Source organism: Gregarina niphandrodes, assembly GCF_000223845.1.
Source record: "Gregarina niphandrodes unplaced genomic scaffold scaffold00005, whole genome shotgun sequence".
Lineage (NCBI taxonomy): Eukaryota > Apicomplexa > Conoidasida > Eugregarinorida > Gregarinidae > Gregarina > Gregarina niphandrodes.
The window spans coordinates 268759-279718 of record NW_011645776.1 but is presented as its reverse complement, the minus strand read 5'-3'; the positions used below and the strand labels follow the sequence as shown (position 1 = coordinate 279718).

Genomic DNA, 10960 nt, shown 5'->3' with positions numbered 1-10960 from the left:
CCCTTCCCCTTGGAGGCGGTGAAGCGTGCAGATGCCGCCGCGCCGCCTGAAGAACAGTCCGCGGAGGTGGCGGGCACGCCGGCCGAGGAACCGCGGAGAAAGGCCGTTATGCGCTCCTTCTGCCCAAAGTGCGGCGTCTCCAGTCGCAACCACTGCCGCCGCCACTGCGACTTGTTGTCGGAGGAGGAGAAGGCGGAGTACGAGGCGCGGCTTGTGCGTGTGCAGCGTTTCGTGGAGTGTCTCAAGAACGCGCCGCGTGCGCGTCTGCCCGAGCACTTCACCTGCACGGTCGGGAATGCAGAGTCCTGCCGACGCATGTTGCAGCGCGATATCGAACAAATTGTACGCGATTGCCTGAAACAGGCTGGACTCGAAAACTGCGTCAACCAAGTCGCGCGCCCACCGCCCGGTCGACGACGCAAACGGCGCATGTCTGAGAATGAAGACTCGGGTGTCGATGACTCCGACGAAGACCACTTCCCCAAAGACGTAAGCCCGGCACAAGCCTTCGCCGCCTTCTCACCCTTCGCGTACTCCAAGTACGTGGCTGCGCAACTCCTCGCCCACGGCCTTTTCGCGCGGCCCCCAACAGTCGCACAGGGATTGGCGCCTGTCGGAACCCCACACGGATTAGGGACACACGGATCATCGACACAAGGACCATCGACACAAGGACCATCGACACAAGGAGCACCCCTCCCGCACGGCCCGCAGCAAGTGGCGCGCGGCGTGGCCCCGCAGACACTCACCCCTGAGATGGCTCCAATTCAGAACCAGGCCTCGCCGCGGAAGCGAAGTCGTGGAGAGGACGGCAGCGATGTGGAGATCTTGGACAACGAGACCGCACGCCAGCGGAGACGGCCCGTGCCCAACTTCAAGGAAATTGTGGAGAACGGCGTCGCCGAGGAGCGGCCCTCCGACCAACCGAAGCCGAAGAAGCACAAGGCCGCCAAACGGCCCGCGGCAATGCAGCCGCCGGTGCCCTCGACCGTGGTCGCTTCGCAGCCCAGCAGCGGCGGAGGAGTCCCTAGTGGTGCGATGCCTGGTGGTGGGATGCCCAACGGAATTGCTGGCGGGGCACCGGCTCGAGGCCCGTCGCCATTGATTACGGCATACATGCACCCGCAGACGGCGACGCCGCTGGTACGACCGCCGCCGCGTGCGGCCATGCTGCCGCCCCAGCAGGCCATCGCGGCCGGCCCGCCGCCTGCGTTGTGGCCGCCGACTGGCTTCCATCCGAATATGTTCTCGGCCAACGTGCCAAGGTGGCCACCGCCCACGGCGTTCGCCTACGGCATGCCGCCGCAGAACCCCATGGTCTACGGCTGGGGCAACCCGCCCGCCGCGCGCCAGCCGCCACCCATGCGCCAAGTCGGCCTCAACCAAAACGGATTACAGCCCTCCAAGAACGACGCCAACCATCAGAATTTATAAACAATGAAAGTAGATAGCACCTGGGACGATCACGATTCGAGTTCGACGGGAACGGTGGAGTCCTGCTCTAGTATCCACACAAACGCCGACCTGGCGCTCGCGGCGACAATCGACGAACTAATATTACGAATGCTCGTTACCTCGGCCAAAAGGAAGATAAAAAGTGGGAGTACTTCGTGGCCAGCTGCTCCGCCGCTGTCAGGAACTTGTCTCCGTAGCGAGACTCGGCGATGAACCAGCCCGCAACGGATTGCAACGTCTTTCGTACGATTTCCTGCTTATATAACTCCACTAGCCAACGGCCGCCTTGGTTCAGCGCACGCGTGTGCGCGTCCCGCCCTTTTTGACTAAGTACAACCGATGCCAATGCTCCGTGCCTCCCTCTTAACTCCGAAAACACAGACACCTTGAACCCACTCACCACCAACGAGCCGCTGGTCGTCAAAGGTGCGTACAGCCCTCGCGAGTAGACGCGGCGCGTTCGCGTGACGCTCGTCCAGGCCGTCGCGTTCGCACTCCACAATTGGTCCACGCCCGACCGCACATGCCGCATCGCCTTCGCGGTCTCTTGCGCGCCAGCGACCGAGCTTGTGAAGACGGCGTGGCTGGACGAGGCGGTGAGTGTATCGCCTCGTTCGGTTTCGAGCTCAACCCAGTCCGACCCCCAGTAACTGTCGTTCTTGTGCAGCCAGCCAATCAATTTGGTTGGTTCTCCATCTCCATCATCTAGCACAGCTCCGACATCGAGCTCCTGAATGAGCGCGGTCGAGCCGTCGTAGAGTTGCACCACACTGTTTTGAGGGAAGCATTTGATGGAGTCTGCCGCCGGTTGCCCGCAGTTCGGCACAAAAGGGTAGTCGTCTTCATCCCGACCCTTTGCTCCGATGTACAGGGCCTGATCCAGACAGCTGGAAGGCAGTATGTGCTTGACCACCACTGCTGCTGTGCCCTTTACATCACCAGAACCCTCTCCGGAAAACGGATTCAAGGTGGAAATAGCTGCTTTCTTCATAGAGGCTACATTCAAACCCAACACGCACTCAATAAGCATCCATTTCACCTCCACCATAGTGCACCATTAGGCCCCGCTTTTCCGGGCAAAACTATCGTACGCCTGTCGCACCAACGGCAGCTCTCGCAATGTACTTGTCGGCAACCGCTGCCAAAAGTCCTCCAGCTCTCGCGACCAGTTTCCGTGGTCAACGGGGTCTTTCCACAAGTCAAAAAACTCCACCAACGAAACCGCCGGCACCTCCAAGGACATGCTCCACACGCGCATTATCCACGCCAGAACAATGCTGAATAGAGTAGTTCCCGTCCGAACCTCACCTTTCCGTCGGTATATTGATTTCCATAATTTCCCGCACACTTCGCCCACTGCCTTGTCCGTCAAACCACCAGTGCTCAAACTATGCTGGTCTTGCAATCGACCCCCAGCGGGAACCATGCGGCTCAGGTACATGATCATGGCTACCATGCGAACATCGCTTAGCTTGGGCCCGCTTGTTATTTTACGGGTCACCAAGTCCTTGATCTTACTGTTCCCCGTTTGCGGTGCCATTGTTCCCGCCAGCAGCAAGACCTCTGCAGCCGTAAGCGCCGTGGTCAAGTCGGTGCCCCCTTCATCCAGCAGCTGTTGGGCGCATGCTTGTATTTCTCGAGCGCTCACGTAGCCGCTAGCAATAGCCAGGTCGAGCAGCTCATTCTGCGCGGTGGACACATGAAGCCGGCTAAGAACGTCCCGGAACCTGAACTGATACAGGGCCTCATTCGATGCCCGGCACAAAGTGGCGACCGCTCGTAACCAGAGATTCAGCGGTTCTAGACCGCCTGTAACCAGCTTTATGACCCGGTCTTCGAGCCCACCAACGTTCAATCCCCCCTCAGGCCGGTCGCTGTTAGGGAACGCAAGGAAATCATCCAACCGGTCGAAGGTGCAGACACCGAGCTGAGTCAAATCCCACGGGCAAGGTCGATCGTCTTTATAGTAATCTTCCACCGGTTTGGAAATCCACTGGTGCGGCCACAACGGCAGAAAGCCTTCGTGCCATCGGACCCCGAACCTGGTAAACATCGCCTTCAATCCGACCCGATACACCCCATATAACAAAGCCGACAGCAACGAAGGGCTCAGGCCCGGCTGACCCGATCTGTCGTCCAGACCCGACCTGTCCTCATGAACCGACCCCTCTTCATGATCCGAACTAACTTCCAAACCCGAGCTAACCTGGAGCCGCCGAGTTAACTCCTGGATGACGTCATCTGTCTGTTGAGACGCTGACGAGAGGCAGCAAGCCAATAGGGGAATCATGTCGTGGGGATGCTGGCGTTCCTTGCACGCATCCATGAACTTGGCAAAAAGGACAGGGTGCAACGGTAGCTCGTCCGAACTCAAGAGCAACAACACGGTTTGGTACAAATCGTCCTCTGCGCCCTCGATGTCGGCCGCGGCCAGCGCAGTCAAGTGGTTGAGTGCCTCAACTTTAAACGACTTGGGGAGAATTTTCCACTGCAGATCTACAAGCACGTAAGTAAGGCCACGTTCAGCAGTCTTCATTCTTACAGTCGTTCAGCAGCAGCCGTCTGGCAAACGCCAAGGTCTCCTTCGCCAGCCCAGGTTGCAGGGGGTAATATGATCCCGCGCGCAAGGCAACGTTGATTATGAGCGACGTCGGCACAGGCCCGTACTTGGACGAGTCGCCAGATAGTCGAAGCAATGAACTCAGGTACTAAAAAGGTGAGGAATCGAAGTGGTCAGAATACGCGATTCGCAATGGGTATCTTACATGCAAGATCTCGGGCCCACCCATTCCTATACCGTTCTTCAAATGCTTGATACACTCGTCAGCCGACTCGCAGAACGGGCCCTTGACAACCATGACCTCGGAGCAATAATGCGGGGGAAGCAGACGCTTCAACTCTGGGACACCTCCGCGCTCCTCGACAACATGTTCCTCGACGCTTTGTTCATCAGTCGCCAAGGAAGCAGAAGACCCCAAGGAGGTCGGTAGAAACAATTTCACCGTAGATGGCGGACTACGCTCCGCTCTAGAGGGAGAATGCAGACCGACGTTGGGGAAGTTCAGCTCAACGGGCTGCTTTGCAGTTGGCTGGGTCCCAGTCGTGGCCAGTTCGTAGGACGCTGGATCCTTGCGTAGGTGGCTCGGAGACTTCACTGACTTACCTCTGTGTCCCCTTATCATTTCCTCAGTGACAGATAGTCGGTCAGGGCTCCTCGTCTCCTTGTTGCCGGTCTGGGGGGTAGGCGACTTTGCCGGGGGGATCTTGCTGGGGGTTTTGTCAGCAGACGCGTCCTTCGGCTGGGGAGGCGGCCGTTCCGCCGTACATAGAGAAAGGGTACTCGGGGATGGCCAAATTAAGGATGTCGGGGGGCTCACCGACGCGACAGGGACCTCCACCTCGTTAGACTCCAAAGAACGCCGCTGTTCTCTTGGCTCCGTTTGGGTGTGCTCTTCCGTTGTCGTTGCTCCTATAATCTCACATTGGACACTCGCTACCTGACGAGATATCTCTGGACCGAGACATGTTGCCAGATCCTGAGGCTTTGCTGCCTCACGGGTCGGTGTAGACAGGAATTCTTCACGTACCAGGTAGTTCGCAGGCCTTGACAATGCCCGTCGTTCCTGTCGTCGAGCACTCGCCGGTTCCCCATACACGTTAGTCTCCTCCTCGCGATTTAGTAGCGCCGCTCCTTCCGAAAATCGCTTCTGATGGGCGTCAATGTCGTCAAAACTCTCTCGTTCCGGCTCATAGGGCACCGATTTCCGTTTACCTCTAATCTCCGAGTTCATCGTCTCATTCTTCTTTGTCGAGCCTCGCCGGGCACGTTCCGCGCTGCGATCCTCCACGTTGCGAACGTCCACGCCCTGATTCTGGACGCCGCGGCTCTCCACGCCGCGACGCACGGGGTTCCGGTCAACCTCTTCTCTGATGTCCTCGTCTTGGATGCCTACGGCTCGGATGCCAGCACTAAGATTATGAATTCGGTTCTGAAGTTCTGAAACCCTTTTCAAGCGCGCCTTAATGTCGCCCGTTTCTGCCGGGGTCAATTGCCATTTGCTGTCGGAGGCTCTCCTCGGTAGTTCGCCATCTAGGTCAGTAACCCAGGTCGCATAATTGACGGTGTCCGCTGGACAGCACTCCGCTACCGGTGTCTCAACTAGGGGAACCCTGGAGAGACTCTGTAAAAGCATTCTCTTGCGCTCAAGCCGACCATTCAGCGATTTCAGCCCATCCATACATGTCTGTTTTTGCTTTTGTTGAGTAGCACACGTGTGTGCTTGAAAATTATGCAGTACCATCAGTGAAGTCATGGGAGAAGAATCACATGAGACGTCCGTAGCATTGACCATATTGGCTCACATATGCGGCTGGATCTATTTTACGGCTTGGACCATATCATTTTACCCCCAATTGATATCAAATTACCATGCTAAGTCAACGGAAGGATTATCGATCACCTTTGCGGTATTCAATCTAATAGGGTTTATTGCGCTAGCCCAATATGATATTATACGCTATGGGGTGCAATTACGATACGATTTACCTCAGGCGGTAGAGATACAGGATGTATGTTTCGCGGTTCACGCTGCCGTGTTGTGTATCATTTGCTGTTTGCAGTTTATTCACTATGACTCAGGCTGGCGAGAGCGGGTGACGCGGAGAACCTGGATCATGTCAGTCGTTTTGATAGTTGCGGGGATGGCGCATCTGCTGTTGGTTGAAATGGGGGTGATCCCCTTGACGCACTATCCTGACATGGACAATTCCTCTTATTTAACATCAGCCTGGTCGTTTACCAATTTCTGTGGTGCGCTCAAGTTAGGAATTACGCTGTTCAAGTATTTGCCCCAGATTGTATTGAACTTTGAAAGGCAAATGACCAACGGATTAGCTATTTGGACATTTAATCTGGATTGTGTCGGTGGAATATTTTCTTTGATCCAGGTAGGTTCGAGCGGGTCAGAGCGGGGCAAGTAACTAACACATGATGTCTTTAGAATGGAGTAGAATCGATTAACCACCGGAACAGCGCCTACATCACCGGTAACCTACCAAAGGTGGGTATCGGTTTAGTGGGGCTGACATACAACGCGATTATTCTCGGTCAGCACTATTACTTGTACCGAGAGCAGAACTTCGAAGCTAAGAGAATAGGTGGGGAGGACACCATGTCTGGGAAACTCACCACAGGGGATGACGGGGTTGACTGCCTGCTATAGTGGTGTTTCAGCGATCGAGGCGGCGCATTTGCCGTCTCCCGAGACTACGAGCAGTGAATCCTTTTTCTGCGGCGAAGCCGACAATTTATTGGCTACGGATTTTGACCCTATTTTATTGTCGTGATAATGTTGACCAATTGGAGAGGGTCTCACCGCGGTTTTTCGGTAGCGGCGGATCCGAAGGTTGTGTGTCGGGGACAGGAGGCGAGAACGCAGATTCTCGAAGGGTGTGACGTCTTGGCGGATGCCGTAGGTGCTACTTTGGGTCCTCGGGGTCGGAATGTGATTATCCAGCAGGCGTACGGAGGTCCGAAGATCACGAAGGACGGCGTTACAGTGGCGCGGAGCATTGAATTGGCTGATCCGCTGCACGAGTTAGGTGCCAGTTTGTTGAAGCAGGTTGCGCAATCCGCCAACAACGCCAGCGGCGACGGTACGACGACGGCGACGGTGCTTGCTCGGGAGATTTACAAGCGTGGCTGCGAGGCTGTGGCGGCGGGTCTGAAGCCGATGGAGGTGCTTAAGGGTATGAAGCTGGCCACAGATGAGGTGCTTGATTATTTGCAGGAGAATTCCCGGGCGGTATCGTCCAGCGAGGAGTTGTTCCACGTGGCGAAGGTGAGCGCCAACGGGGACGAGGCGATCGGTCGTTTGATCGCGGACTCGGTGTCCAAGGTGGGTCGGGAGGGTGTGGTTACAGTGTCTGAAGGCAAGACTGTGGACCACGCGGTACAGTTCACAGAGGGCTATGAACTGGACCGGGGGTACGTGTCTCCCTACTTCGTAACCGATGGCAAGACCGGCCGTTGCGTGATGGAGGACAAGCCCATGGTGCTGTTGTCAGAGGACAAGATTACTAGTCTCAAATACATCATGCCCGCCTTGGAGCACTGTGCGCAGAACAACCGGGAGCTGCTGCTGGTGGCTGACGACTACGACACGGAAGTGTTGACGGCGCTGATACTGAACCGGCTACGCGGAGGTTTGAAGGTGTGTGCGGTCAAGGCTCCTTCTTTTGGCGAGTACCGCAAGCGCATTCTAGAGGACCTGGCGGTGATGACTTCGGCGACTGTTTTGAGCAAGGAGCGCAGCAAGGAGATTGCTACGGTTGCGGAGTTGGGTTGCATCGAGAAGGCGGTGGTGGACAAGGACAAATGTTTGGTGATGCGTGGATCGGAGGTTAATGGGCATTTGGAGGAGCATGTGCAGAAGATCCGGAACCAGTTGAAGGAGTCTGATGTAACGGAGTATGAGGCAAGTAAGTTGAAGGAGCGTTTGGCCAAGTTGACGAGCGGCGTGGCGGTGATCCAGGTGGGCGGGAACAGCGAGGTTGAGTTGGCGGAGTTGAAGGACCGTGTGGAGGACGCGTTGAATGCGACTCGGGCGGCGATGGCTGAGGGAGTATTGCCGGGTGGTGGTAGTGCATTGTTATTTGCGGCGCGAAGTATCGCAGGGTTGGCCGGGGCGAATCGGGAGCAGGACGCGGGTATCGACATCGTGCGTAAGGCGTGTGAGGTGCCGTTGAGGAAGATCGCCCAGAACGCGGGTTTCGAGGGGGCAGTTGTGGCAGGAGACTTATTGCGCGAATCCAAGTTAGGCGAAGGGTTCGACGCCATGACGGGGCAATATGTGGATATGTACAAGGCGGGCATTTTGGATCCGACGATGGTGGTCGTGACGGCGCTAAAGGACGCGTCGAGCGTGGCACGTTTGATGTGCACGACGGAAGCCGCCGTTTATAACCGACCGGCCGAACGTGCGCAGCCGAACGTGGGCTTACCCGGCGGCAACGACTTTTGACCTCTGAGGGTGGCCCGAGCCACCCTCGGTGAGTAACCTCGGGTGTGGGGGACTTCTGTTTATTTGTGTCGATTTGCCATGAGGATGAACACGCGCGCTTGGACGGACGTTTTTCGTAACCAAACCAACTGACTGGTAATCACCCCAAAGACTGCGAGGACGGCCGCGACGGCCGTGGCGATGGGGAAGCTGCAGGAGCAAGGTGGGCGGTGTGTGGAAAGGGAAGAAGTGTGGGTTGCAGGAGTGATGAGGGAGGGGGTGGGGGAAGGTTACCATTTGCTGTAGACGGTTGTGTGGCATTTCGTGATGGAGGCCATGATCTCTGTGTTGGCTACAAGGCAGAGGGCTGCGAGAAAGATGAGGATGCAATGGACGGCGTTGTACCAGAGCGTTTGCTCGTCGGACCACCACTTGCGCGAGGCGAGGTAGAGGTAATAGCCGAAGAGGCCGGCGCAGTAAACAGTGAGGCCGATGCCGGCCGAAGTTTCGAGGGCCATGGTGACTTGGTCTTCGCAGTCGGCGTCCACGTCCATGACGTTGGGGATGATGAGGGCACAGGCAGACACGATGGCCAGTAACAAGTAGACGCAGGCGGTCACAGTGAAGTGCGTGATGCACTCATTAAGAAAAAGCGGGGCGGGACCGCCACCCGGAAGTCCGGCTGCTCTGAACATTTCACGGATTTGGCACGGACATTTTACACACAGCACTCCTGGGACGCTCTATGTGGGGACGGGCGACACTCTAAGCGGGAGGCGTTTCGTCCTGCCCGGCCACGGACTGCTGCGCGTCAGCCACAGAGTCCTCTGCATCTGCGTGCTCCACTCCGTGGTCCGCAGCGGATCCGGCGGGACCTTCCTTGGGCGAAGAAAGGACGATGGAGCTGTGGAGACCGCCCGCGGGCTTTCCCGCGGGAGGGTCAGAATCTTCCTCGGGTGAAGCCTCCTCGGGTGAAGCCTCCTCGGATGAAGTCTCCTCGGATGAAGCCTTCTCGGACGAAGCCTTCTCGGATGAAGGTTCACTTGAGGAAGGTTTGCCTGGGGAGGGTTCGTCCGAGGAAGTGCCCGATAGCTGTGAGGATGGCGGCATGTCGCTGAGATGATCTACGTGTGGTGCATGGGCCGGAAGTTGTTGGTTGAGCCCGGCTGGTCCACCAGAGGCGGGTGGCTTCTCAGGGGCGAGGGCGGGCGGCTTCTGAGAGTTGTCTGAATCATTATCGGAGATGGTCGGTTCATCAGAAACAAGTGGTTCGTCATCAGAGGCAGGTGGCTCATCAGAGCTGGGGCGGAGAGGTTGGTCGCTTTGAGTGAATCCAGCGTAGAAAAATTGTGGTGGATTCTCAGTACTGGTCGCAGTAGGTGGTGGTTGGTTCTCAGAAGATATTTCATCAGCCTGTCGCCCCGGTTGGCTCTTGGGTTCCGGTTGTCTGTCTCTTGTGTCTGGTTGTGCCGTTCTCGTGAAGACCAAGTATTCTGCAGGGTCGGTTTCTTTCAAAATAGGTTCAAGGTATTTTCGGACGTCGCTGACGGGTTTAGGAGTGGGTTGTTCATCTGCGATTGTTCCGATGGTGGGTGTTCTGGCGGCTTCAAGATTGTTGAGTAGGAAGCCGTAGGCGACCCAATCGCTGGCGACAGCTTGATGAGGACTGGCGGTCCAATGAGTCATAATTCTGGCGGCTTCATGTTGTTTTTGGCGTGCAACATGTAGCAGGTCTGCCACTTCAATGCAGAATGTGTGGGTCGCCGTTTTATAATGTTTGTCTTTGATTTTGCGTGAGAGATATTGGGCGTTTTTTTGGTCATGGATGTTGGGGAGCAGGTCGTGTTTGGCAAGTCTCTTGAGCGAGTCCAAATCCGGTGTTCTTAACAAGGACATGCACTTGCTGGGGATCATCTGATGAGTGTAATTCACCAGATCTTTTTTTTGGCTCTGTAGGAATGTACGAATACTTTGATGAATGTTAACACCAAGCTGGTTCTCCATGGCTTGTAATTCCTGCCAACGTTCAGATAGAAAAGGCCTTGCTTGGATAGCAGGAGGAATACCCAATGTATCATTAGCACTACCTAACCAATCATCACAGAAATCAACCAACGTCGATGCCTCCGGACCCATTCCAAGTCCGAGAACCACCAGACATGCCGGCTCCAATTTCGCATTTTTTTTATGAGAGGCAAACACATCGCGGATGTCATCAGCCACACTCCTTGCCAATAACGGACCCGTTATGCTGGGACTGTGATGCCGAGGTAATACCCAGCTGCTTTGCCCAACCGCTAAAAATATTAATAATGCAGCAAACATGCACCACTAAAAAATCGTTTTTCGATGGAACTTGATCTGGTACAGTAGAGCACATAACAAAACCAGCATCACCATAACTGCACTAGTCGCCTGGACACGGGAGAACGTCTCCGGCAACGCATCATATGTCTAAAGATAGACAAATTTGTAACAACTTGTTAACTAAGAATGGCAAAGGG

At 56.0% G+C, this 10960-nt stretch overlaps 8 protein-coding genes across 8 annotated transcripts; 3 read left to right on the top strand and 5 right to left on the bottom strand.

The window, feature by feature from the left end:
• Positions 1-108: 108 nt before the first annotated feature.
• Positions 109-1434, top strand: GNI_039780 (hypothetical protein; the record flags this gene model as incomplete). Its single annotated transcript, XM_011131105.1, has 1 exon — positions 109-1434. The coding sequence occupies one exon, from the start codon at positions 109-111 to the stop codon at positions 1432-1434; it is 1326 nt and encodes a 441-aa protein (XP_011129407.1).
• Positions 1435-1570: 136 nt separating this feature from the next.
• Positions 1571-2485, bottom strand: GNI_039770 (hint module protein; the record flags this gene model as incomplete). Its single annotated transcript, XM_011131104.1, has 1 exon — positions 1571-2485. One exon carries the CDS (start codon positions 2483-2485, stop codon positions 1571-1573), a length of 915 nt encoding a protein of 304 aa, XP_011129406.1.
• Positions 2486-2512: 27 nt separating this feature from the next.
• GNI_039760 (hypothetical protein) lies at positions 2513-3991 on the bottom strand (the record flags this gene model as incomplete). The annotated part of the gene is made up of 1 exon (XM_011131103.1): positions 2513-3991. The coding sequence occupies one exon, from the start codon at positions 3989-3991 to the stop codon at positions 2513-2515; it is 1479 nt and encodes a 492-aa protein (XP_011129405.1).
• A 172-nt stretch (positions 3992-4163) lies between these two features.
• On the bottom strand, positions 4164-5693 carry GNI_039750 (hypothetical protein; the record flags this gene model as incomplete). Its single annotated transcript, XM_011131102.1, has 1 exon — positions 4164-5693. The coding sequence occupies one exon, from the start codon at positions 5691-5693 to the stop codon at positions 4164-4166; it is 1530 nt and encodes a 509-aa protein (XP_011129404.1).
• A 73-nt stretch (positions 5694-5766) lies between these two features.
• GNI_039740 (cystinosin) lies at positions 5767-6677 on the top strand (the record flags this gene model as incomplete). The annotated part of the gene is made up of 2 exons (XM_011131101.1): positions 5767-6402; positions 6456-6677. 2 exons carry the CDS (start codon positions 5767-5769, stop codon positions 6675-6677), a joined length of 858 nt encoding a protein of 285 aa, XP_011129403.1.
• A 126-nt stretch (positions 6678-6803) lies between these two features.
• Positions 6804-8477, top strand: GNI_039730 (cpn60 chaperonin family protein; the record flags this gene model as incomplete). The annotated part of the gene is made up of 1 exon (XM_011131100.1): positions 6804-8477. One exon carries the CDS (start codon positions 6804-6806, stop codon positions 8475-8477), a length of 1674 nt encoding a protein of 557 aa, XP_011129402.1.
• Positions 8478-8746: 269 nt separating this feature from the next.
• On the bottom strand, positions 8747-9151 carry GNI_039720 (putative transmembrane protein; the record flags this gene model as incomplete). Its single annotated transcript, XM_011131099.1, has 1 exon — positions 8747-9151. The coding sequence occupies one exon, from the start codon at positions 9149-9151 to the stop codon at positions 8747-8749; it is 405 nt and encodes a 134-aa protein (XP_011129401.1).
• A 70-nt stretch (positions 9152-9221) lies between these two features.
• On the bottom strand, positions 9222-10592 carry GNI_039710 (hypothetical protein; the record flags this gene model as incomplete). The annotated part of the gene is made up of 1 exon (XM_011131098.1): positions 9222-10592. One exon carries the CDS (start codon positions 10590-10592, stop codon positions 9222-9224), a length of 1371 nt encoding a protein of 456 aa, XP_011129400.1.
• Positions 10593-10960: the final 368 nt, after the last annotated feature.